At 34.8% G+C, this 27,967-nt stretch overlaps 1 protein-coding gene, 1 long non-coding RNA gene and 1 pseudogene across 4 annotated transcripts; 1 reads left to right on the top strand and 2 right to left on the bottom strand.

The window, feature by feature from the left end:
- Nucleotides 1-45: 45 nt before the first annotated feature.
- On the bottom strand, nt 46-12,575 carry LOC148588067 (putative leucine-rich repeat receptor-like serine/threonine-protein kinase At3g14840; annotated as a pseudogene). The gene is made up of 24 exons (XR_015909785.1): nt 12,370-12,575; nt 11,910-12,084; nt 11,609-11,680; nt 11,447-11,515; nt 11,297-11,365; nt 11,142-11,213; nt 10,934-11,005; nt 10,749-10,820; nt 10,579-10,650; nt 10,380-10,451; nt 10,214-10,285; nt 9,197-9,265; nt 8,568-8,633; nt 8,022-8,087; nt 7,881-7,916; nt 7,720-7,760; nt 7,151-7,530; nt 6,878-7,073; nt 6,318-6,458; nt 6,103-6,221; nt 5,749-5,959; nt 5,422-5,659; nt 766-915; nt 46-566 (listed from the first exon to the last, which is right to left on the bottom strand). The product of XR_015909785.1 is annotated as a putative leucine-rich repeat receptor-like serine/threonine-protein kinase At3g14840 (transcript).
- On the top strand, nt 1,333-4,816 carry LOC148588068 (uncharacterized). The gene is made up of 3 exons (XR_015909800.1): nt 1,333-1,577; nt 2,858-2,905; nt 4,532-4,816. It is a non-coding gene; the product is annotated as an uncharacterized LOC148588068 (long non-coding RNA).
- A 4,171-nt stretch (nt 12,576-16,746) lies between the features above and the next one.
- LOC148588066 (putative leucine-rich repeat receptor-like serine/threonine-protein kinase At3g14840) lies at nt 16,747-27,022 on the bottom strand. 2 transcript variants are annotated; one of them, XM_088512264.1, is made up of 24 exons: nt 26,727-27,022; nt 26,360-26,537; nt 24,944-25,015; nt 24,779-24,847; nt 24,629-24,697; nt 24,473-24,544; nt 24,291-24,362; nt 24,105-24,176; nt 23,942-24,013; nt 23,739-23,810; nt 23,578-23,649; nt 22,493-22,561; nt 21,875-21,940; nt 21,124-21,189; nt 20,978-21,013; nt 20,798-20,838; nt 20,233-20,612; nt 19,961-20,156; nt 19,441-19,581; nt 19,225-19,343; nt 18,861-19,071; nt 18,510-18,747; nt 17,489-17,639; nt 16,747-17,321 (listed from the first exon to the last, which is right to left on the bottom strand). In XM_088512264.1, the coding sequence occupies exons 1-24, from the start codon at nt 26,848-26,850 to the stop codon at nt 16,968-16,970; spliced, it is 3,012 nt and encodes a 1,003-aa protein (XP_088368390.1). In that variant the 5' UTR covers nt 26,851-27,022; the 3' UTR covers nt 16,747-16,967. The 2 variants fall into 2 exon arrangements, with proteins under 2 accessions (XP_088368390.1, XP_088368391.1); XM_088512265.1 differs by having other exon boundaries at nt 23,739-23,807.
- Nucleotides 27,023-27,967: the final 945 nt, after the last annotated feature.

The raw sequence follows: 27,967 nt of genomic DNA, 5'->3' as shown, positions 1-27,967 counted from the left end.
AGCATGAGCTACCATATCAAATGTTTTAATCATGTAAATATTGAATTTCTTCTAATTAATGTATCTTCAACTTCCAAGTTACAACATTTATTTACCCAAGAATGGTAACCAAACACAAATATTTTACAACCAGAGGATTCAATATAATTTCTTATCATTAAGCAAAAAATTTCATCACCGGGAGGGCAATTTTATGCTCATTTTACCGAGAATTAAGATCGACTTGATAATGTAGTAGAAGAGCCGATCCATGAGGCATCTGATGATTGAATGAGACTTTGAGTGTCACTTGAGCTCTGTCCTAGGATCTGATCAAACTGGTCTCTTAAAGCCTTAAATCTCAACTCATCAGCATAAATACTTGGATCCATGATCAACTCATGAACAACAGTTCGACCTTCAAGCATGCTCACTACTGCAGACATTGTGGGTCGAAGTGCTGGCGATGGATTAGTACATAAGAGAGCTACTTTAAGGATTCTTACTGCCTCTTCTTTACTGAAGTTAGACCCCAAGTTTGGATCCACCAACTCCATCAAGTTTCCTTTTTGTTGTAAAACAAGGGCCTATATAAGAATGGAGAAAAAAATGGACAAGGAAACAAATTAGCATTAGATGATAAGTTTATAACTTATAATGAAAACCAAAAATGAAAATGTTTTCAAGATTCATGATATTTGTATATTGTCAACATTCTGATCTCAAACATTTCATATTATATCGTTATTCACGGTTCCTCTACAAATTGAAGAACACCTATCTTACCCAATCTAGAAGACACACAAAATCCTCATTAGGTCGAAATTTCATGTTGTTCTTCCCAGCAACAATTTCCAATGCAACAATTCCAAAACTATATACATCTGCTTTATATGTTAAATACCCCCATAATGCTATTCTGGTGCCATGTATCCTCTGCAAAAAAAGATCATTCTATTAGTAAGGGTTCACTGGTAGGAGGTTACAAGCTTCACTATCAAACAACTACATAACAGAAGAATTTTGTCCTTGGAAATTGTTAATTAAAGCAGTCATTGTAACGCCCAAGATAATTATTAAGTTTGTTATTAATAATTTCATAGTAATCTAAATTAATTAATGAGATAAAACATGAGATGATTTAGAATAATAGAAATAGAATCTTATCCTATGCCACATGTCAAATTTTTATTGGCCATTGGAGATACCTTATCTCCTTGGTTTTAAAAGAAAAATGCAAAAAAATAATAATTATATAAGTTTTTGGTGGGCCCCCTGCAGCAGCCAGCAGCCCACTTTTCCCCCCCCATCTTTTCCTTCTTTCTTCCTTTCTTTCTTTCTCCCTCACTCCTCATTCACGCACACACACACACAGCAGCCCCTTTTTCCCATTTTCCCTCACTCTTTCTCCTTCCACAAACCCACACACATGGCCTAGATTGGGAGAGAAAGGGCTGCAGATTGAGAGAAAGAGAGAGAGGGGTACTGCTGGCTGGGAGAAAGAAAGAGAAAGAAGAAGGAGAAGAAGAAAGAAGAAAAAGAAAAGAAAAGGAAAGTGACGAAATTTGAAGGGGGTTCCGGCTAGGGGTGCTTGAGAGGTAAAATCTTTAGTTTTTCCTTGTAATTTTCGTGTTACCCATGAGATTAGAAGCTAGAAATTGTGTAGATTTGTGAGGCTTTGATTTGGGTCCAAAAATTAGGGTTCTTGAAAGGAATTTTGGGGATTTTGTTATATGGTTGAATCTTTAGCTTCTCTTTAAGGTTTTGTTCTACCCATTGGATTCCAAGCTTGAAATCACAATGATTTGGAGGATTTTTAATTAGGCTCGAAAATTGGAGAAATTTGATAAGAAAACCTAATTCATAAAATTAATGTGGGGCTTGTATGTGTAGTGGATTGCTATGCATTATTCAAGTTTTGGGTTATTTAATTTATGGGTTGAAACTTTAATTTTACCTATTGGTAAAGTATGGGCATAAACCCTAATTTTGTATAGTTTGTATTAAATTGGGGCTTTTGGTATGTGAACACTAGGAATGTTGTTTGAATGGGTTAATTACATTTAAAGTGTTAATTAACCCTAGGCTTTCATGGGTTTAATAGAAATTGATGAATATGGGTTTAGGTTCTAATGTCATATTAGAATCATGGTAATTATCGTAAGTGTTTATGAGTATATTATAAATTGGGGTAAACGACAATGAGAATGAATATATATTTATGTTACGTATGATAATGGAGTAAATGAGTATTTAATGTAATAAGTAGTAAATAGATAAGTAGATGGGTATAATGGTAAACATGTTGATAAACATAGAGTATGATAAGGTTATGTAATAAAATGATTTAAGATGAGATGATTGTATATTATTGGTTGCCCAAATATAACCTTAAGGCATTAGAGTATTGTATGTATAAATTGGTTATGTTGTAAAAATGCATAACTAGACTTTGGATTCACTTAGTATTGCAATCAAATATATATGTACAATAAAAGTGACATAAGAGCGTTATTGAAATTGGATTAACTTAATATGCATTTAAATTATATAAGTACCAAATATACTTCCCTATCGTAATTTGATAAAGTAATAAATTGCTTATGTAAAGATGGAATTCATTAAGTGTGTATTTAGTAATCAAGTTAATACATGGTGTAAGAATATGGTAACCTTGCATGTCTTAGTGTAAAACAATTAATTAGAATAAGGCCTTAGTTGTGTTGGCTTATTTGGAGGGTCTTTGGTGCTGAGTTAATGTCTAGGAGAGTAAGCGATGTAGTGAGAGATGCTTGTGGGATGCAAGTATCTTGGTGAAGTTTGTATTGTTAGAGCCTATAATAGAGTTTAACTATGTGTTTATCATGTAAATATATAGGTAATCGCAAGTGGGTCAAGGTTGCTAAGAGAACCCAAGCGGATCAAGGTAAGTATTTTACTTACTGGGCAAAAAGGGTACTATGTTTAAAGTATAAAAGATGTTTTGGTTGAACGATTGATTTATGATGTTTAGAGATACTATGATTATTGATGGTGTTCTATGAGATGTGTTGGTTGAATGTTTGATGAAATGTTTCTATGAGCTTTTATGGATTTGCAAGATAATGTGATGATTATGTTGTCATGAGTATTTCGATGATTTGTATGATTTATGACATGATTCTATGATTTCCATGATATGAATTATGATAGAATATGAGTTCAAGGTTTGTTAACATGAGCATGAACATGGCATAAGCATTGATATGAAAACGGGGTTCAACTCCGGTAGCAATGACAAGTCTCCTACCGTAGAGCTGGCCCATGCATAACGGAAACGGGGTTCAACTCCGGTGGTGATTGAGCATTGTCTCACTACTGTAGAGCTGGCCTCATGTATAACGGAAAACAACATGACGGCGACCAGTAGTGATGACAAGTCTCCTACCGCAGGGTTGGCCTCATGATGAAAATGGCACAAGATGATGAGCATAAGCATAAGCATGAGCATGCATAGCATATGATTGCATGAAAATGATGATAAAGGCATGGTAACCTGGCCTTACTTTGTAGATGGCACAAGTAGCGGCAAGCAAAGTAAGGTTAGGGTCAAATGATGTTAAAGAAAAGGTAACTAGTCTTACTTTGTAGATGGCCCAAGTAGCGGCAAGCAAAGTAAGGCTAGGGACAAATGATATTAAAGAAAAGGTAACCGGCCTTACTTTGTAGATGGCCCAAGTAGCGGCAAGCAAAGTAAGGTAGGGACAAACGATGTTAAAGGAGAGATAACTGGTCTTACTTTGTAGATGGCCCAAGTAGCGGCAAGCAAAGTAAGAACGGTCCTTGTTTTGTAGATGGCACAAGTAGGGGCAAGCAAAACAAGGATGGGCCTTACTTTGTAGATGGCACAAGTAGGGGCAAGCAGAGTAAGGATAGAGACAAATGATGTTAAAGGAAAGGTAACTGGTCTTACTTTGTAGATGGCACAAGTAGCGGCAAGCAAAGTAAGAACGGTCCTTGTTTTGTAGATGGCACAAGTAGGGGCAAGCAAAACAAGGATTGGCCTTATTCTGTAGATGGCACAAGTAGAGGCAAACAGAGTAAGGACAGGGACAAATGGTACATAGAGAAACATGAAACAAGAATGACAATGATGAGCATGAGCTTGCATGGCATATGAATGTTATGATGATGATGATGATATATGATGCTTGCATTGTTGTATATGATGATTTGTATGCTAGACGTATCGGTATGCATACGAGACGGGAGATGGAACCGTGCGTTTGTATATCGTTATGGATAGACGATGCATGGTGACTTTCCATATGTTTTATTGTTAAGCTATATAATATGTAAGTATGTATAAAGTTAGATGGGTTAGTATGCGCATGTTCCGAGAGCGGAAGATCGGGCTTACGTATATTTTCACAACTAATCTAGTATGTTTTCAAATGATGATTCTTTTTGTAAGCCTAGTGAGTTCCATACTGCTGAGCGTCTCTATTTTATGGAGACGGCGGGCTCATGAAATCCGCCTGCATCATGGGTGGTGGTGATTCCCGTGATGCAGACGATGTTGTTGATGCAGGTACAGGGACCCTAGATGATGATTCAGTGGCTATGTATCTGGGTTACCACGGTGCCTGAGGCCTTGACACATTGGGTGTTTATTTTGTTGGACTAGTTGATAGCCCTTTTTTGTAGAGCATTCATGTATATGCTTAGACATTATCATTTTGTATATGGCTCGTGTCGTATGTGACACTTTTGTATAGCCATTCTTTTGTATGTAAAACATTATTCACATAGATGTATGGTCAGCTCAAATGTCTTAAGTTATGTCTATGTTATTTATATTCCGCTGCAAAGATATAAACTCTGATTAATCATTGATGATGCATATAGCTCTGTGAGACTTATGATATTGTCAATCAGGTTAATGCATGGGTTCGTGGCATACTGCGGTATCGCCATGCCACTGTGACAATCCGTTTTGTTGTGGGTAATGTTTAAAAAAAAAAAAAAAAATTTAATCATGCTTTTATCAAGCGGGTCGTCACAGTCATGCACCATTAGCCATACAGGGAAACCTGAACATATAAATACAATTTTCATGGTACTGCACCAGCTAATAAGAGTGCAATTAGATTGCAATTGTAGATCATACCAGTGTTTCGTGCCTAGAAAATGATTTGTGAAGCAGAGATACTAACACGAGTGCAATTAGATTGCAAAAGCAGATGGCTAACATAGACAACCTAGTAGAAATAGCCAAGCCAGGACTTTCTCCATGGTACTGCACATGCTCAAACTCGTGTATGGATAACTTCAACTTCCACCTTATTTGGATTTACTATTCAGGCAAGAAACTTGACTTAAGAGACATTATCATGCGTATTTTCTTAAAAACAGAAGAAAATGTTCATATCAGAGTGACGGAAATATATAAAGATAGCTCACATAGTTCCTGCAACTCGGGTGCTAATGTGGGTGTTCTCCTCTTCATCGAGCTTGGCCAACCCAAAATCAGAAATCTTAGGTGTAAGGTCCCTATCCAGTAGTACATTGGTAGTTTTGATGTCCCTATGAACAATTTTCAGTGGTGATTCCTCATGCAAGAAAGTCAGTCCTCTTGCTATGCCGACGCATATTTTATGCCTTGTAGGCCAGTCCAATTTCACTCCGCCACCCTCTGGATCTGCAATTGGTGCATATAGCTCAATCAATGATATGATTCATGGCTTTCAATTCCTATTATTCATGCCAAGGATAAAACACAAAGCTTACCAAACAAAGCATGTGCAAGGCTATTGTTTTCCATGTATTCATATACCAACAATAATTGATTTCGTTCAATACAACATCCATACAGCTTAACAACATTCGGATGTTGTAAACCAGAAATCATTCCTATTTCATTCACGAACTCTCGATTTCCTTGCTTTGATTTAGAAGAAAGTTGCTTAACGGCAATTATGGTACTATCTAATAAAGTGCCCTGCATTGAAAGTATGGATTATTGGTTATGTATAAACTGTATCCGAAAATGTAACAAACCAGTAAAAGTTGTGAAAGAGAGAATATATATATATATAATGCTTTCACACAAAGATAGAAGACGATGATGGAATAGTAGATTACCTTGTATACAGCTCCAAAGCCACCTTCCCCAAGCTTGTTTGCAGCATCAAAATTGTTTGTGGCAACTTTAATTTGTCTAAAGGTAAAAAAACCAGTTTGCAGATCTAATCCTTTCAGCTCTGCAAAAGGAACGAGGTCAAGTTGTTGGACTGCATCCTAAACATTACAAGAATGCTTGGGTGCTCTGACTAGTTAGTACATCTGAACTAAATTACCTTGTTCCCTTGATGTCTTGCCTCCTAAATAGCCTTTCCAACGAAGAATTCCTAAAATCATGAAAACAAGGCTTGACAACAAAACTGCAGTTCCAACTGCAAGGAATATCTTCTTTTTTCTGTCATTGGGAGGCTTGAAATCTGCAGAAAAAGGTAGCAAACAACAGTGATTGTAGGACAGCATTTTGTTTCTAGTCTGTACTAGCATAAACGTATATATAGGCGAATCTAGTGTAAAAGAGGATACTTCTCAATGGTTCAAGACATGGATTAACTAATAAAGAAGAACAAAAGAAAGGTATAAGAGAAAAATCTGGATAAGTCTTCCACCAAGCTGCACATTAACTTTCTTTCAAGTATTTTATGTTGCATCCAGTGGTTATGGGGATTGCTGCATCGACAGTAAGTTAAACTTCTTTATTTTGTCAATCTACTCCAAGAGTACAAGACATGGAAATTAGAGAAATTCAACACAGTATGAGAGAGAGAGAGTGGCATAATGTAGTAATGTCTCATGATGTTAAAGAAGGAACACAGAAGGTACAACCTATATTACTCACCAGAGTCTATGGTGATAGCTGATATAAGAGGACCATATGTTCCTCTCTTTGGGATATCTTTTGTCCCTTTCCCAGCCCAATAAAAGCGAACCTCCAAAGCTTTATTGTTAACAATTGCTGTAAAATTCCTAATGACAGCTTTGTCAACTCCTTGTGCTTCCTTTTCAATATCAAAATCCTTCAGCACCAAGTCATTCTGTAACAAAAGTAATTCAGTTGAATTATCTTCTATAGCATACAGAGAAGGAAAACAATCTCATTGACCACCTCTACCTGTATATAAACATCAAACATCCGTCTTCCGACACTATAAAAAGATCTATTGTCTCGGAGTATTATCTCAGCAAAATGAAGGTTCACAGCATAATTTCCATTTGCCAAGCAGCGCGCATAATATGTAAGAGATAGAGGAGAGAGACGTGCATTCATGTATAACAGGGAGTCGTTCATTCTGAGCCTGGATTCATTTTCTGCTACATAGTCCTTTGAGGTACTCCAAACATCCCAAAAATCTCCAGTGCTACTAAAGCCCCAAGTATCATCTCTCATGCGAACAAATTTTGCTGCACCTCCCGGCTCTAAATCTTCTTCATACTTGATGTCTCCAACGGTGGTTGCCCTTCCACCACAATTTATATGCAATGAGTAATGATCTGGAGAGTATCATTACAAGGTAATAAGGTGCAAACCAAACATGATAGAAGATATATTCAATGATGTTTGATAGTTTAATCTTGTTGTTATGCAGTATAAAAGATTGGCCAATTTCTTCTGTCTTTTTTTTTTGTTTTTAATAAAAATTTGAAAAAGTAAAAATACTGTTTTGGGTCTAACAAATGTACCTTTTGAACATGGATTATTCTTCAGACACTCTGTAAGTATTCTAAAATAAAATATAGCACAAAGAAGAAGAATTAGGATGTTAAAAACAGAATTGAAACAAAACATAGAAAATAAAAAAGAGGGTCCTCCTTCTTAGAAGTTTAATATATTAGATGCTTATGAGTTGTCCGATCCAGAAAAGCTTCTGAACAAATTTCTGTGGAATAAAAAGTTAGTTCCACAAATAAAAATTACAAGTAGATGAAGGAAGCAAGTTGTAATGATCAAGTATGTTTCTGTTAAGGGGAAAAAATTTTCTTACAGGGTGTCTGGACAAGTATTTGGTGCAGAGCTCGTGGAAAAATTATTATAAGATATGTCTATTTGGCTGCACAAAAGAATAATTCTTTTAGTCTTTGCAATCCATCCCCTTCACCCCACCCCACTAAAACAGTATTGCGATCTATTTACAATATCACAACATTTCTAAGAATTCATACTGGATTTTTTGAAGCTAAACAAACGCTGGTGCCATTTGGGATTAACTTGCCAGATATAAAAGAAAACATCAAATAATGGAATGAAAAATTGAAGCTCTTCCGAGGTACTTGGAGGAAGATGGAAATGAAGTTGACAGGAAAAGGGTCAACCACTGGACATGGGAGAATGTTCCCCACAACTGACACCTACTGAGGTCAGCCGATGAAGCACCATCCACAGTAGGATTTCATGTATATGTATCTAGATATATAAGGCATTATGTTAACAACTTAAATGAATATGCTTCAGCAGTCCAAAATAAATCTATTACATAAATAAATGGAAATCTCAAGCAAAATTAATGTAGAATTTAGGATGGAAAACATACTAGCGGCTATCTCTGCTCTTGATCCATTCTGGAATAGGCCCACCGAGAAAGTTGCCCGTCAGATATCTATCCCATGATCAACAAAAATCACATTGTCATTAGAAAAGTTCAGATTGTTCCTATTTGAAACATTTATACAGAAAAAATATTGAAATTCTAAACTTCAGTGAGCTAATTCCATATGTATGAAGCCTTCAGACATGTCTTGTTATCATAATAGCCCATTCCAAGTGGATGAGACTTCAAAATTTTGCCTCATCACTTTGTTAAGCTAGAATCCTAAAGGTGACGTCTGTGTGAATATGTGCTACTTGTAATCTAGTAATTCTGGGTCAAAGCATTTAGTATCTAAACTAGCTGCTGCATTAACTTTTCTTATAGAAAACTTATGTAGAATTGCAGTACTTGCATGGTAATAAAGTTAAAGAACTGTGTACCAAAAGCTTAAGCTATTAGCTAGGGCCATCTATGCAAAAACTGAAAAAAAAAAAAAAAAAAAAAAAAAGACCAAAAACCTTTGAATTGTTTTAGGAAGTAAGTCAATGTCGTATTCAAGCTTAAGGCACACTAACTAGGCCCCTACGCATCATGCTGTAAGTTAGCCATCCTCATGAATTTAGATTCCTTACATGGTGTCCAAGCTTGTTAGAACTCCAAAATCTGGAATTCTTCCTTCCAATCTGTTGAAGCTGAGATCTCTGCAAAAGAAAGAAAGAAAAACAGATGTCATAAGAACAAAAAATTATAAATAATTTTTCTAGTGAACATGGTAAACATAAGAGCTACGTGTGTTTCCTAAATGAGATTGTTTTGTGGGGAACGTTATAAGGTCGAGAAAAAACAAAAAGTAAAGAGGAAGGGAATTCAAAGAGAAGGAAATTGTTAAAGTGAATTTATTAGGCAAGGGACCCTTTTTTTAGGTCTGATAACAATTTCATTACTTTAAAAGGGAAATGCAAAGAAATTCCAGTCAAAATATAAGACACTTTTTTACAAAACATTTCACACCTTATTGAAGGAATAGTTTAACACAACAGGTGTTTAACTTTTGCAGGAAGGAATTAACTTCTTAAAAAATAAAAAAATAAAAAAATGATAAGTGTAGTCGTGTGGCCACCCGATCTGGTCGAGGTGGCTACGCACGCCTGCCTCTCTGCACAGCCGCCTCTGTCATGGTTTGAGGTGGCTCTGTGGCCACCAAAACAAGCCTAGTGGTCCAGCGGCCACCCTACTCTTTCATTGAGGGAGTGGTCGTGTGGCCACCTTATTTAAAATTTTTGTAATGCCACCCTTTCCGTTAGGGTTTGGGGTTAAATCAGACGGCAAATGAGTGAAATGATCTTTATTAAAATTATAAAATTACCTCAATTAAATCATTTTTTTTAAAAAAAAAAAGGGGGGGGGGGGGGGTGGGTATTTTGGAAAACATTTACAAGGCCTCCGTTAGTATTTAACAGAAAATTCTAACGGGTGAGTTACATTGCAAACTTTTTAAAGTTGGATACACTAAATTGAGAGTTTTTCAACTTTAAGGGGTGAATGCAAAAGGGATGATAGTTTAGGAGAATTAAGCGAAATTTTATTATATGTTTTAATTTCCATGTTCTTCACTAAAAAGTAGAAAGAAGAATAAACAGAGTAATTACAATATTTTCAGCTGTGCCAATTCTGAGATATATGCAGGGACTGGTCCAGAGATATTGCAACTCCTCAACATCCTGAACCATAAACAAACTTCATGTGATGTAAGTGTTGCAACAAGAGGTACATTATTCCAATTGCAGAGCATTTTACAACATAAAAATGCCTTACAATTTTGCCAGGTTACTCATGTTCCGTAGTGGTGGAAAAGGTGAACCCTCTCCTGGTAAGTCACTAACCCGTCTGCATAGAATTGCATCATGAAGAACTGTTATTGTCTTCAGCAATACATTTTATTAGTTTAAAAATGAAATGAATGTATCATAGACATTATGCACTCAAGAATGTTAAATGAGATAGCAGAACTCACAGCTCTGTCAAATCACTCAAGACAGAAATGCTAGGAAGAATAGGCCCCTCAAGACCACTAGCTTGCATCTCTCTGTTAAGAACACAATTCCAATGGATTTAGATTACACCTGAAAATTTCAGGTAGAAGAGATTTACATAGCATTGTAGTAAGTAAAAAAAATCACATACAATTTCTGAAGTTGTTTCCAGCTTTGAAAGAAGTCAGGCATTCTTCCAGTGAAGTTGTTACTGCTAATCCTACTGCATATGAGCCAAATCGAAACAAGATTGAGTGAAATAAAAAGCTGAACATTTTCAAAGAAAAATCTAAAGTTACTGCTAGTAAAGCAATGGAAAAGATTACAACCACTTACAGTTCTTTTAATTTGGTCAGATTAGTAAAAGTGGCAGGCAACACTCCCATGAGATTGTTCGCATTAAGAATGCTGCAGTCACCAGAAGAAAACTTAAGACCGGTTCAACTAACTCTAATGTTAAATTATTACGAAAATCACTGAGAATTTAAAATGATTAATCAAATGTAATTTGGAAAAAAGAAAGGAGGAAGAAAGAAAGACTGACAGTCTCTCCAAGTCCACCAAGTTCCCAAGCTCAGGAGGAACAGGTCCAGAAAACAGGTTGCTCTCTATGGTCCTGAAATAGAGTCCTTTAGGATTACAGCAGGGCTAAACCAAATGAAACCTCATAATAATTTAACAAAGAGATCCAGAGCATACAGAGCTTTAATAGTGGTAATCTTTCCCAAGTAATCAATATGTCCAGATAAGTTGTTTGCACTGATGGACCTGCACTTGATTCATTCTATTAGTTCAACAATTAGCTTTTACTTGCTGACCTTGGACATGAAAATTTAGTAAGTCATTTACAGATATTCCAACTGTGTAGAAGCCCATTCTTTTGGTATTGTACCACTAAGGTAGTTCCTATTGAGATCCCTATCAAGAAGAAAAAAAAAAAGAAGAAGTGAGCTGTTAGTACAGAAGCTCTAAGTCTAATTGGAAGAAAAACAAATAATTGGAAGCTCTTACATTGCCTTAAGGTAGGGTAGCTTCACCAATGCTGGTGGAAGTCTACCAGCAAGATCCTGCCCTTTAAGAAATCTGCATGTCAAATTTTCCTTTAAAAAAATGATAGATTACAAATTTCGTGGTAAAAACTTCATGGTAAGGTCCTAGATTAAATAGATGACTTAAAAAAAAACAAAACAAAAACAAAAACAAAAACAAAACAAAACAAAAAAGAAGATGCAACTCCATTGTTACTCAACCAAGTTACATATCATATTCATACACTTAAGATTGAACTTCTCAATAAAGGAAGGGAGCTTACATGCTAACCACGTGGCATACACCATTAGGGAAGGAGCAATTGCAGTTGACAGTATTGTTGTACAATGGCCTGTCAACTGAAGATGGTGTTATCCAGTTTGAGTCATTGCATGGATCTACACTGAAATCCCAGTCTTTCTTCCCCAGTTGTGTAGCTATTTCGCGGAGGGCTTCCACTGCACACATCAAACACACATCAACTTCCCTACCAAGATTTGAAAAAATAAAAACAAAAAACCCATCTTTCCTACACAGTTATTTCCTCTGTTTCTAAGACCCAGATATTAGCTGATATATAATGGTGGTTTTCACTCTGTTTTGTTACTGTAAAGGCACACCCAAATGGCATCCAGCCATCAATAAGTAGAAACTTCAATCTAGAGAGATACCATTTGCATCAACTTGAGTTTAACCAACAAACAAAAAGAAAACCCATTTGCATATACAATAAAAAGAAGAACCTTCATCGTCCGGAAGACGCCCAGCTTGTGCTTTGACGACTTTGTTTGCTCCCATGCAAATGAACAGCACTATAAGCACAGTAAAACTAAAGGTGGTTTTTGCAATACAAGGCTGGCAGAAGAATCCCATTTCTCCTCCACCAATCAACTTGGTTTGGCGTATGCTTTGCCTTCAAACTTGCCGGAGAAATGCAGATGTGTATACATTTCCCATAGCCATTTCTTTATATATATATATATATATATATTTGTCTCTTTATTGTTATCTTTTGGACTCCATAGACTACTTGCCTTCTGCCCATGCCTTTTTCTGAGAGTGAGTTGGTCAGATATTTGATCCATCATTTAATATGATATCATCAAGATTGGTTCTTAAAGCCAATCCATCTGGCCTTTGGATCTGTGTGCCCGCTACGTCTTTGACTAAATGGTTTCATGAATATTTTTATATATAATGCTCTTTAATCTTTATCCAAGGTTTCAAAGCTTACATTACGGAAATAATTTCAATTTTTTTTATGAAAAAGAGAGAATAAAATTATATTTGGAACGTTAAAAAAAAAATACATAAAATCTTTTGTAGTTCTTTTTACAACACTTAAAGTACAAATCCTAACGAATTTGTAGAAAATGAATGTTATTTTTCTAATATATATATTATTTTTTGCCTTTTTTTTTTTTTAGGGACTGGTGGAGTAAATTCTTTTATAAAACAATATCTAGGTAGAACCAGTAACAAATATAAGTGGGGCCGACCCCACTTATATCTACTTTAAAAGAAAAGTTTTAAAGTAGATGAAGATATAAGTGGGGTCGCCCCCACTTATATCTACTTATATCTGTGGGGGCGACCCCACTTATATCTACTTTGAACCAGTCTTTCTTCCCCAGTTCTGTTATTTTTCTAATCTACTTTAAAAGAAAAGTTTTTTAAAATTTTTAAGTACAAATTTGAAGGGCACCCCTAGTAAAAATAAAAACTCTACGGACTCCAACCTGCCCAGCAAAATCCAAAAATGTACCCCTACAAATTTTTTATTTTCTCTACTAGACTAGAGAGGACTGGCTGGACTGCAATGTCCAAAAAAATTTTAATAAATAAAAAATAAAAATAAAATAGAAGTGTTTTCCTGCTTGCCACTGAACATGCCAAAATTTACAAGGCACGCTACAAGATAAGAAGAAGAAAAAGTTGGGTCTTGAATCTAGTTGTGGCCGTGTCTCAGTTAGTCAGTGACTCGGTGTGTGGGTGAAAGTGAAACACTAGACGAAAAAAAAAAAAAAAAAAAAAAAAGGAGAAAGTGATTCGTGAAGAGTGGTGATGAAGGAAGTAATTTGTCATTATCTTTTTTCTTTCTAGAATTGCTTAGGAAAAAAAAAAATTTGTTGAGATAGTAGCCGGAAAATAGTCTTTAAAATTATTTTTACTTTTTAGTCTTTAATTGATAGTAAAACTCACAAGAATATTATTGCTTTGAAAAAAAAATAAAGACAATTTAATTATAAACAAGAATATTGCTTTAATTATTTGTTTTTATTGGTTTGCAGCATTGTTAGACTAACTCCATTTTGTGGTCAGTGTGTTTTCAAGAGATTCTTCAAGATAATTAATTCACTAAAAGGTACTCATTTTTCGTCATTTAATTGTGTTTAGTTTATTTCGCAAGTAATTTAAATTATTATGTGTTTGTGATGTTGTTAGATGAAGATTTTTAATAATTACTTTGATCTTTGTATTTTTCTTTGTTGGGTAATTTGATGGGTTTGATTTGCTTCATGATACATATACTATGGTATAATTTATTTTTTGATTGTATTTATCATATTATAATAAAAATATAATACATAAAGAGAAAACAAAATTATCATTGTGTTTTATTATTTTTTTGCGCCCTTAGTAACTCCAACTCCTAAATCCGCCACTGCGTAGAACAATGAGAACGCCATGAGGAACCGTAACATTTCTCTTTATAGAATTCTATGATTTTTCAATCTTGATTAGGATTTAAAATTAGTGTATCTAACGATATATTTATATACCGTCAAATGCATTAACTTTAATAAATACTATAAATTTCATTTGAAATAGATATAATATAATCCATTAGGTGTCACTATGCAACAACACATGTTATAAGAGAACAAGATTCTCTCAATTTCATGGTTTCAATTGGAGAAGAGTAATGCTATAAGTTTTCCTAGAGTTATCCCAAATGTGATGTGGCTTTTAAAATCACCGTTGAATTTGAGATGTGATTTATTGACTTGTGATCTATTGGTGATTTTAAAAGCCACATCACATTTAGGATGACTCTAGGAAGATTCTAGAAAGACTTATAGCATCAAGAGAAATGATTGGTGGTCTTCAAGAACTAGCTCAATCGGCTGATACCACGCCTAATAAGCAAAGATCACTAGTTCAAATTCTCCTCCTCCTCGATAAAATATAAGCAAATTATTGACACCGATAATTTTTTCATAAGATATGAAGTTAATGTTGATACGTCTTTAAAAAAATTTAAATCATTAAAGTTATGTGTAGGGTTAGATGTTCAAATTTTAAATTTTGATCATAAAATAAATATTATTAAAAAAAAAAAAAAAAAAAAGGAAAAACTAAACTAAACAAAATACAAAGACCAAAACATGAATTGAAGCAAGTCCTTTTGTCTGTTTCGATCAACGTTGACTTCCCTAAGCTGTTGGTGAACTAGGAATATCTTTCTTTTTGTTTATTATTATTATTATTATTTATTTATTGTATATCTAACTTAGATTGCATCTATATTCCTCTTCTCAAAGTATTAATAGCATACCGACAGAGGAGACTGGAGAGGGAGGGATGCCAGACAAACAAAATAATAATAAATAAATAAATAATAATCACAAAAAATTATTATTATTATTATTATTATTATTATTAATCTTGGTTGACCTTTACTCTAACGAAGATTACTGGAGGATTGGTTTTGGAGTTGCTTCACTGACAAGCTTTTCTATTTACTTTTGAATGAAGTCTCTTTTCATGAAAGATAAAAACAAATGTTATTTCCTAGGAGCGGCTCGTTTTTTAGTAATGTTAGAAGTCTCTTTTATGTCACTTTAAAAATAATGTGACTTTTTAAAATCACAATTAATTTTATAATTGATTATTATTAAATTTTGATGAAATTATGATTTTTGAAGTCATTTTATTTTTGAAATTCTACATTTTGGGCCACCCGTAATATGTAACCATTTTTTGCTAACAAAAAATTATAAACTTCATTTACCTTTTATATCATATTAATCAATTTCTTTCTCATTTTTCGTCTTAAAACTCTTTACCAAATATATTATATTTGGGTTGACCTAGGAGTGAGAAGGCTTGGCTTTCGGGCGCAAATGACATTCTTTATAAGTATGTTGCTTTGATTTGAGGCTGTTTTATAGGAGCCTTTGATTATGAATAGGAAGAGTTTGAAGCTCGAAAGTCTAGGTTTTCTCAAGGGAAATCGACAATGAGCCGATCTTTGTCTAGCTCCCCATCTGCTTCTTCTTCTTCGGATTAAAATCTCCAATAATTTAAATTGGTGTTTACCTCAAAAAACACTTTTTTTGTATGTAAGTTTCCAAGAAAATTTAGCAAAAATTTCAAGAAAAGCTTTGTCTTGATAGGATCTGGCTTGCTAATCCATGCCTACTCCATAAGCCAATTTGCACAAGCCAATTTGCACAGGCAGCCAAAGATTGCCCCCAAAGGGCAGGGGGCATAACATCACTATTTCATGAGTAAAATAGTTACATTAAAATAGGGCAACCCACGCAATAACGGAAATTTACTTTTTTTTTTTTTTTTAACACTTTTGAGAAGCATACAAAGGATAGCTTCTTAAACTAAAAAACAAAGGAGTCTCCAAGAGGTAACTTAATTGACTGGGGACCACTTCTTATGAAGCGGAGGTCATTAGTTCGAATCCTTCTTCTTGTGTGGACATGTCAAAAAAAAAAAAAAAAACCAACAAAAGTGACAACGCCTTCCTTGGAACATTTGGGAATCAGTCAAATAAATAATCCGGCCTATCAAAAGAATTGATACCACCAAAAAAGATAATTAATGTAGGCAAAGTTTTGTCAACGAAACAAACTACAGACCAATAGGTGACGGGAAGGGGCATGACTATCTCGAAACCCTTCAACCCTACCCAAATTCCCAAAGCAGGGGACACAAATAAGAGTATGACCCTCGAAATACCCTTCGACCCTATCCAATTTCCTGTGGGGTTAAATATGACTTTCAATGTGACAACCAACATGCTGGTTGAACATTATAATGCCCAACTATATTAAACTTTGCTGGAAACCTTAGTTTGCTCTAACATGTTCCAAGATAACTCATGCAGGAGGGTAAAACCATGGGAACATATCAAATGATTAATCATGTATAGGGAGAATTTCTAATAATTAATGTATCCTCAACTTCATGTTACAACATTTTTTCCCAAGAATGTTAACCAAACAGAAATATTTTCACACTAGAGGATTCAATATACCTTTTTATCATTAAGCAAGAACTTTTCATCGCCATAAGGGCGATGTTATGGTTATTTTACGTAGAGTTAAGATCGACTTGATAATGTAGTAGAAGAGCCAATCCATGTGGCGTCTGACGATTGAATGAGACTTTGAGTGTCACTTGAGCTTTGTCCCAAGATCTGATCAAATTGGTCTCTTAAAGCCTTAAATCTCAACTCATCACCATAAATACTTGGATCCATGATCAACTCATGAACAACAGTTTGGCCATCAAGCATGCTCACAACTGCAGACATTGTGGGTCGAAGTGCTGGCGATGGATTAGTACATAATAGAGCTACTTTAAGGATTCTTACTGCCTCTTCTTTACTGAAGTTAGACCCTAAGTTTGGATCCACCAACTCCATCAAGTTCCCTTTTTGTTGTAAAACAAGGGCCTATATAAGAAAGGAGAAGAAAATAAAAAAGGAAACAAACTAGCATTAGAATGGAAGGAAAATACAATGACAAAGCCAAATAGAGCAATCATTAAATGATTGACAAGGGCTCATAATTACGCTTTTAGTTTGTTGTATGAAAAACAATTGATGAAGACGTATCTTACCCAATCTAGGAGGCACACAAAATCTTCATTAGGTCGGAATTTCATGTTGTTCTTCCCAGCAACAATTTCCAATGCAACAATTCCAAAACTATATACATCTGCTTTATATGTTAAATACCCCCATAATGCATATTCTGGTGCCATGTAGCCTCTGCACAAAAAGATCATTCTATTAGTAAGGGTTCCTGGGTAGGAGGCTACGAGCTTCACTATAAAACAACTCCATAACCAAATAATTTTAGGTACTAGATTTCCCATCTTAATAATTATTGGCATCTTGGCAAGTAATCAGTGCCATTAATAAAGCTTGCTTTATCTCCTACAAGTTTGCTGCACTTGAAAGAGTGAAAGTTCAACTAAGAACAAAAATAAGAGTTCATATTCTTAACTACTGCAGGCCTCGAAAACTGCACTTAATATCTGTGACTGATATTTGCCCTTGCAAATTGTTAGTTGAAGTCATGCACAATTAGCCATACAGGAAACCTGAACATATAAATATAAATACAATTTTCTGTATATTGCTCACTCCTTGTATAAGGAGGAGAGTAACATTTAGAGGTAGAATCCATCAATTGAAGTTAAAAAGTATTGAATAAACAGTTTTCTAATCCTTTTGTTGCATTCTTGAGTTTTTTTATTTTTTTATTTTTATTTTTTTTTATGAGAAGTCTGTGTTGTTACTCAATTTCATATAAGCTTGAGGTAAACTAAGTATGTAGATCATACCTAAGTGTATCATGCTTAGAAAATAGTTTGTGACGCAGGGATACTAATAAATGTGCAATTAGGTTGCAAATGCAGATGGCTAACATAAACAACCTACCAGCAATACTAAAGCCAACAGTTTTTCCATGGTACTTTAGATGCTCGAACTCGTTTATGGAGACTTCAATTTCAACCTTATTCTGATTTACTATTGGGGAAAAAACTTGACTTTAGAGACATTATGATGCATATTTTGTACAAAAAGAGCAGAAGAAAAAATTTATATTAAAGGAAAGAGATAAAGGTAGCTCACATAGTTCCTGCAACTCGGGTGCTAATGTGGGTGTTCTCCTCTTCGTCGAGCTTGGCCAACCCAAAATCAGAAATTTTAGGGTTAAGGTCCCTATCTAGTAGTACATTGGTAGTTTTGATGTCCCTATGAACAATTTTCAGTGGTGATTCCTCATGCAAGAAAGTTAGACCCCTTGCTATGCCAACACATATTTTATGCCTTGTAGGCCAGTCCAATTTCACTCCGCCACCCTCTGGCTCTGCAATTGGTGCATATAGCTCAATCAATGATATTGAACATTTTAGTTCAACCTATATGATTCATGGCTTTCAATTCCTATTCTTCATGCCAAGGATAAAACACAAAGCTTACCAAACAAAACATGTGCAAGGCTATTGTTTTCCATGTATTCATACACCAACAATAATTGATTTCGTTCAATACAACATCCGTACAGCTTAACAACATTTGGATGTTGTAAACCAGAAATCATTCCTATTTCATTCACGAACTCTCGATTTCCTTGCTTTGATTTAGAAGAAAGTTGCTTAACGGCAATTATGGTACCATCTAATAACGTGCCCTGCATTGAAAGTATGCATTATTAGTTATGTATAAACTATATCCGAAAATGTAACGAACCAGTAAAAGTTGTGAAAGAGAGAATATATATATATATATATATATATAATGCTTTCACACAAAGATAGAAGACAATGATGGAATAGTAGATTACCTTGTATACAGCTCCAAAGCCACCTTCCCCAAGCTTGTTTGCAGCATCAAAATTGTTTGTGGCAACTTTAATTTGTCTGAAGGTAAAAAAACCAGTTTGCAGATCTAATCCTTTCAGCTCTGCAAAAGGAACGAGGTTAACATGTTGGACTGCATCTTAAAACATTACAAGACTGCTTGGGTGTTCTGACTACTTAATATGTCTGAACTAAATTACCTTGTTCCCTTGATGTCCTCCCTCCTAAATAGCCTTTCCACCGAAGAATTCCTAAAATCATGAAAACAAGGCTTGACACAAAAATTGCAGTTCCAACCCCAATGAATATTTTCTTTTTTCTGTCATTGGGAGGCTTGAAATCTGCAGAAAAAGGTAGCAAACAACAGTGATTATTGGACTGCATTTTTTTTTTCTTGTCTGTAGTAGCATAAGATCTAGTGTAAGAGACAATACATCTCGATGGTTCAAGACATGGATTAACTAATAAAGAAAAATAAAAGAAAAGTATAACACAAAAATCTGGACAAGTCTTCCACCTGGCTGCACATTAACTTTCTTTCAAGTATTTTATTTTGCATCCGCTCTATAGTAAACATCTTTTATTTTGTCAATCTACTCCCAGAGCAGAAGACATGGAATATTGAGAAATTCAACACTTAGTATGAAAGAGAGAGTGGCATAGACTAGAAATGTCTCACGATGTTAAAGGAACACAGAAAGTATAACCTATGTTACTCACCAGAGTCTATGGTGATTGCTGATATAAGAGGACCATATGTTCCTCTCTTTGGGATATCTTGTGTCCCTTTACTGGCCCAATAAAAGCGAACCTCCAAAGTTTTATTCTGAACAACTGCTGTAAAATTCCTAATGACTGCTTTGTCAACTCCTTGTGCTTTCTTTTCAATATTAAAATCCTTCAACACCAATTCATTCTGTAACGAAGTAATTCAGTTAAATTATCTTCTATAAAATACAGAGAAGAAAAACAATCTGATTTACTACCTGTACCTGTATATAAACATCAAACATCCGTCTTCCGACACTGGAAAAAGATCTATTGTTTCGGAGTATTATCTCAGCAAAATGAAGTTTCACAGTATAGTTTCCATTTGCCAAGCAGCGTGCATAATATGTTAGAGAATGAGGAGAGAGACGTGCATTCATGTATAATAGGTAGTCATTCATTTCGAGCCTGGATACATTTTCTGCTATGTAGTCTTTTGAGGTACCGGCAGCATCCCAGAAAAATCCAGTGCTACTAAAGCCCCAAGTATCATCTTTCATGCGAACAAATTTTGCTTTACCTCCTGGGTCTAAATCTTCTTCATACTTGATGTCTCCAATTGTGGTTGCCCTTCCACCACAATTTATATGCAATGAGTACTGATCTGGATAGTATCATTACAAGGTAATTAGATGCAACCAAACATGATTGAAGAGATATTCAATTATGTTTGAAAGTTTAATCTTGTTGTTATGCACCCTGAAAAATTAACCAATTTCTTCTTCTTCTTCTTCTTTTGATAAAAAAAATTGAAGAAATATAAATTATGTATTAGTTCAATAGATGTACCTTTTGAACATGTATTATTCTTCAGACACTCTGTAATTATTCTAGATTAAAATGTAGCACAAAGAAGATGAGTTAGGATAACAAAATTGAAATATATATATATATATATATATATATATATATATATATATATATATAAAGGCTCCTTTTTCTTAGAAGTTTAACAAAAGAGACGCTTACGAGTTGTCCGATCCAGAAAAGCTTCTGAACAAATTTCTGTTGAATTACAAACAAGTTAGTTCCACAGATAAAGATTACAGGTAGATGAAGAAATCAAAGTTGTAATGCTCAAGTAGGTTTCTATTAAGGGGGGGAAAAATTCTTACAGGTTGTCTGGACAAGTATTTGGTGCAGAGCTCGTGGAAAAATTGTTATAAGATATGTCTATTTGGCTGCACAAAAGCATAATTTCTTTTAGTCTTTCTAATCCCACCCCATAGAAAAATGTATTGAACCAACCATATTGATACATTTGATGTTCATATTTAAGTTGATCTAATTTAGATTGATTTTTTAACAAAAAGAGTTTCATAACTCAGAGAACTCTATACAAAGTTAGTACCTTACTAACCACCCATTGACACAAGATCTTTAGGCTTACCATAATTAGCTAAACAATGAAACAATACAGTAAAATACCATCTTTATGGATGTTCTGAGAAAGGCCAGCCTTATATTAGGAGTAGTCTAAAGCAACATTGTGATCTAATTACAATATTACAACATTTGTAACACTTCACACTGGATTTGTAAAAGCTAAACAAACACTAGTATGGGGTTAACTTGCAAGCTATAAAAACAAACATCAAACAATGGAATGAAAAATTGAAGCTCTTTCTAGGTGACAACACATGGAGGAAGATGGAAGCAAAATGCTAGAATGTTCCCCACACCTGATAACCAGTGAGGTCATCTGATGAAGCACTGGCCACACAGTAGGATTTCATGTGTACGTATCTAGATATATAAATGTTAACAACTTAATGAATATGCTTCTGCAGTCTAAAATAAGTGTAATACATAAATGAATGGAAATCTCATGCAAAAATGATGTAGAAATTAGGATAGAAAACTAACTAGCGGCTATCTCTGCTCTTGATCCATTCTGGAATAGGCCCACTGATCAAGTTGCCCGTCAGATATCTATCCAGTTATCAACAAAAATCACATTGCCGTTAGAAATGTTCAGATTGTTACTATTTGAAACGTTCATACAGAAAAAAATATTTAAATTCTAAGCTTCCATGAGCTGATTCCATATGTATGAAGCCTTCAGACATGACTTGTTATCATAGTAGTCCATTCCAAGTGGATCGACGAGGGTTAAAACTTTTGCCTCATCTCTTTGTTAAGCTACAATCCTAAAGGTGATGATTGTGTGAATATGTGCTACTTGCATTCTAGTGATTCTGGTTCAAATTATTTAGTATCTAAACTTGCTGCTGCACTAAATTTTCTTATAGAAAACTTATATTGAATTGCAGTCCTTGCATGGCAAAATAAGTTAAAAGAATTGTGTACCAAAAGCTTAAGCTATTAGCTAGGGTCATCTATGCAAAAACTGAAAAACAAAAGAGGACAAAAAACCATTGAATTGTTTTTGGGAGTAAATCAATGTCAAGCTTAACACAAACTAATGAGGCCCCTAGGCATCAGGCTGTAAGTTAGCCTTCCTCAAGAATTTAGATTTCTTACATGGTGTCCAATTTTGTTAGAACTTCGAAATCTGGAATTTTTCCTTCCAATCTGTTGAAGCTGAGATCTCTGCAAAAGAAAGAAAACAAACGAAAGAAAGAAAAACAGAGGTCTAAGAACAAAAAATTATAAAGAAGTTTTCGACTGAACATGGTAGAGACAAGAGATATGTGTGTTTCCCAAATGAGAGTGTTTTGTGGGGAAATTTATGTTAAATCATCAATTGTCCCAAAATGTTTAAGATAATAGAAAGAAGTAAATTTAATTAGTTAATCAATACTTTAACACTCCTGGTGTAAATTTATTTTATTTTCTACTAATAATCCAATGAGTACCTAGTGCGTATCTGATGAATACATAGCTGCACAGAATAACCCAACTGAGAATCACACAAATGGTATTTCTAGATATGGTGGCTGAAGAAATGGGCTTAAGCAGCTAGAATTTGTCTCATGAAACACACTCCGAAACAAATATCTATGTGTAAGATATACCTAAATGATTAGTCTCAACCTTGATTCTTTTTGAATGACCTTGATTCATCTCATTATCATGGTATTATGAATATTAGACATCCAAATATTGACTTATTTCTTATATGACCTCTCCCATTGTTAAGTTACTTGCCTTTCCTAAATAAAATTCTAGATCTACTTGTCACTTTTATGTATTGTGTGGTTTATGTACTAAAACTCTCAGTTATCAAGCAAACTTTTGAAAATGCAACAGGCTTTCATGTCATACCAAACTAATGAGATGTGCAGGAGTTCCAAACCAATGCAATTTCATTATCTTACTAATCTATATGTGTACTTGGCTAACATTCTGTCTTGGCATTGAAAGTCACATTCATTATAAAGCAGATACCATCCTATCTCTTGAATTGCTAACACCTAATACTACATTCTATTCTGTCAAGCTAACATTAAAAGGTCTCCAACTTCTATGAATGCCAAATATTAGCAAATTGCAAGAAGCTCCAATGGAAGGATAAGTCCATACATTTCAATGTAAATATTATTATACAAGTCATAATCTCCATGTACTGCACTGAAAAGTAGAGAAATAATAGACAGAAGAATTACAATCTACTTAGCTTTGCCATTTCTGAGATATATGGAGGGATTGGTCCAGAGATATTACAACTCCTCAACATCCTGAACCATAAACAAACTTCATGTAAGTGTTGCTACAAGAGGTGCATTATTCCAATTGCAGAGCATTTTACAACATAAAAATGCCTTACAATCTTTCCAGGCTTCTCATGTTTTGTAATGGCGGAAAAGATGAACCCTCTCCTAGTAAGTCACTAATCCTTCTGCATAGAATTGCATCATCAATCAAGAACTGTTATCGCCTTCAGCAACACATTTTATTAGTTTAAAAATCACATGAATGTATCATAGAGATTATGCACTCGAAAATGTTAAATTAGAAAGCAAAACTCACAGCTCGGTCAAATTACTCAAGATAGAAATGCTAGTAGGAATAGGCCCCTCAAAACCACTAGCTTGGATCTCTCTGTTAAGAACACAATTCCAATGGATTCAACTTACACCTGAAAATTTCAGGTAGAAGAGATTTACATAGCATTGAAGTAAAAATCACATACAATTCCTGAAGTTGTTTCCAGCTTCGAAAGAAGTCAGGCATTCTTCCACTGAAGTTGTTACTGCTAATCCTGCTGCATATGGGCCAAATGGAAACAAGATTGAGTGAAATAAAAAGCTGAAAATTTTTCAAGAAAAAATCTAAAGTTATTGCTAATAAAGCAAAGGAAAAGGTTATGACCACTTACAGTTCTTGTAATTTGGTTAGATTAGTGAGAGTAGCAGGCAACTCTCCCGTGAGATTGTTAGCTTTCAGAATGCTGCAGTCATCAGATGAAAACTTTAGACCGGTTCGACTAATTCTAATGTTAAATTATTACTAAAATCATTGAGAATTTAGAAATGTTATTTGGAAGAAAGAAACACTAACAGTCTCTCCAAGTCCACCAAGTTCCCAAGCTCAGGGGGAACAGGTCCAGAAAACAGGTTGCTCTCTATGGTCCTGAAATACAGTCCTTCAAGATTACAAAAGGGCTAAACCAAATGAAACTTTGTGATCATTTTAATATAGAGATCTAAAGCATACAGAGATTTAAGAGTGGTAATCTTTCCCAAGTAGTCAATAGGCCCTGATAAGTTGTTTGCACTGATGGACCTGCACTTGATACATTCCATTAGGTCAGTAGTTAGATTTTACACGTCAACCTTGGACACAAAAGTTTAGTGAATCATTTACAGATTTTCCAACTTTGTAGAAGCCCATTCCTGTGGTATTGTACCACTAAGGTAGTTCCTATTGACATCACTATCAGCAAGAGAAAAATTTGATGTTAGTATAGAAGCTTATAACCTAAACTTTTGGTAATAAGATGAAAGATAAATAATTGGAAGCTCTTCTTACATTGTCTTGAGGTAGGTTAGTTTCACCAATGATGGTGGAAGCACACCATCAAGATTCTGCCCTTTGAGAAATCTGCATGTCAAAAAAAAAAAAAAAAGATGATAGATTACAAATTTTGTAGATAAAAGGTAGTACCCTACTCAGGAAATATGGAAAATATTAACAATAAATGTTTGTAATAAAATTTTAAATGATAAAATTTGAGATAATTAGGGGAGTTAAGGGGATTTGCCTAATTTAATTAGAAATAAACTAAGGGGGAAAGAAGAAAAATTAATGATTTTTGAGGTAGTTATGTAAATTATGAAAATTTAAGGGTTTTCACCCCCTCCCCCAGCGACCCTTCTTCTTCTTCTTCAATCAACAAAAGCCCCCTCCCCTTTAAAGCATTCATGTCCGGCTCACTAAATATTTGCTAAATAACACTTTATTTTATTTTAACTATCAATTTTTTTAAAATACTTACATCTAGCTCAACATTTTAGCTAGCCACTTTCGTTATTCTATTTAAAATATCATTTCTTTATCTATTTTTACTATTTCCAAGGAGGAGAGAAAATCATATTATTTTTTAATTAATTTAACTTATGAATTGTTGAGCTACATTGTTCACCAAATTTGTTGAGCATAGGTGTAGGCCTGGGGCTCGAGATATAGTGATGGGACAGATGTAGGTCTGTCTGCTTGGGTCACTATTGGTCTTGACTTTTCTTGGCTATTGCTGGTGCGACAAGGTGACGAGCTCGAAATTTGGTAGGCGAGGGGGGTTGGTGGCAACCTTCTCATAGTTCGAGGGGCGACTTGAGACACTCCTGGCGACTCAAGACCCTCCTCCTATGCGAGTCGGGTGGCGACCATTCGTGAGTGGCTCACGGGTGGGTCAAAGGTGACCAGTGAGATACTTCATGGGCCCTTGGGCTTTGTTTTGTGTAAATAAGGACCTTTTCATCATGCCGACCCGAGGGGCCGGTGGTTCGGTAATGGGCCTTTGGAGGGATTTCTCTTGTCCCAACAAGTTGGAAAGACAGATGTGATTATGTGACTATAAACAATGTATTGTGGTTTGTGTTCCGGTGACTTATTTCCGCCGCAATATTGTAAGGTAATAGTAGTAGCACCGCGTGGATAATGCAAATTATTGTATTTATATTGGCGGGGTGTGTACATAAAAAGTTCAAATCTATGCTCTAGATTAAATAGGATGCCTTAACCACAATAAAGTTAGAGGTGTAGTCCATTACACAGCTAAGAGCTATGAATAACAGAAGAGAGACCCAAGAGCTATGGAGCCAACTATTTTTCATTAGGAGCAATTGGTAAAGTACTCATAAACTAATTGCTTCTTGCAATTAACCATCATAAATAAGAAACTTCAATAAGAATAAAGTTGGCATTATGTGAGTGGAGGGAGCTTACATGTTAACCACGTGGCATACACCATCAGGGGAGGAGCAATTGCAGTTGACAGTACTGTTGTACAATGGCCTCTCATCATCTGAATGTGGTGTTATCCAGCTTGAGTCATTGCATGGATTTACACTGAAATTCCAGTCTTTCTTCCCCAGTTGTGTAGCAATTTCTCGAAGGGCTTCCACTGCACATATCAAACACATCAAACAGTTATTTGCTCTGTTCCAAAGACCCAGATATTAGCTGTAGCTGATGGTAGTTTTCTGACTGCTTTGTTGCTGCTTTAAACTTCCATAAGTAGAAATTTCAATCTAGAGATGATGAGCAACAAAAAAAAGAATAACCAATATGCAATATACAGAAAAGGAAGCACCTTCATCATCCGGAAGAAGCCCTGCTTGTGCTTTGACTACTCTGCTTTCTCCCATGCACATGGTGAGCACTAAAACCATGACAAAACTAAAGGTGGTCTTTGGAATACAAGGCTGGCTTGCCATCTTCTAGCTCCTCCACCGATCAACAAGTTAATTGGTTTGCTTTCAAACTTGCATGGAGATGATGCAGATAAGAATTCTCCTTTGAGAGCCTTTGGTTGGTATGTAGCAGCATCCGTTGACTATTATATGTTGGACTATTTTGATGTGAAGGCTCGTTAATCGAAAATTGACAGCCAGAATTGTATACTGAACACCCGTCACGTATGGAAAGAACCACCTTTCAACATTGGTCTGAAACGTGATCCATTAAATGTCATCTCATCAACAGATAACCTTTTAGGTCAAGTGTTCAACGATGGAGATTGGCCTTTGGATTTGTATTCCCGCCATCTTTGACTTGAGATAAGTCTTTGATTCACGCCATTGCAGTTAGGTAGTGGTTGGCAAATCCTTTAAACTTTTTGTTATTGATCACGATTTATTTTTTTTCAAAAAAATCAATATCCAAACATTCTCATTTTTATAACTTTTTATATGGCATCATTTATTCTTTTATTACTATTTAAAAAAATTCAAAACTTTATATTATCACACAAAACCTTAGTTTTAAAGCAACTTCAAATTTTGGAAAAGCAGAGTCTGATCAGTAGTTTCCCAAATTGACATCAAGTCATGTGAGCCAGTGAGCCACCATTCCATGTCGCTTTTCTGTGTAGTTTTTGAAAAAAAGGAAAAAAAAGGAAAAAAAAAAGAAAAAAGAAAAAAGAAAAAGAATTTATGGATGATAAGAGTATGTTTGGGTTATGTTTGAGAAATAGAATTTTAAGTCAAAAAAAATTCTTTTTGCTTTTTAAGCTTTTGCTAAAAGTATATTTTGGTCATTTTTGGGCTTTGAAGATCTTTAGAAGTGCTTTTAATTTTTTTTTTATCAAATAAGTTTTTTTTTTTTAACAGATATTTTAAGTGTTAAACGCATTTTTAAATTGCTCAAACGCACATCCAAACAAACCATAAGTCACACATTAATTATTTAATAAGAGATATTATACTTCAAAAAAAAAAAAAAAAAAAAATTTAGAGTTCTAATTACAACTTAATTAATGCTTTTAGAAAGATAAGTAGATGTGACCGGCGTCTTAGTGAGACCCTGCAAGTAAAGTTGAACAACTTTGTACTT

This window comes from Corylus avellana, chromosome 1 (genome assembly GCF_965113065.1).
Source record: "Corylus avellana chromosome 1, dhCorAvel1.hap1.2, whole genome shotgun sequence".
Classification (NCBI taxonomy): Eukaryota; Viridiplantae; Streptophyta; class Magnoliopsida; order Fagales; family Betulaceae; genus Corylus; species Corylus avellana.
This window is presented reverse-complemented; position numbering and strand designations above follow the sequence as displayed.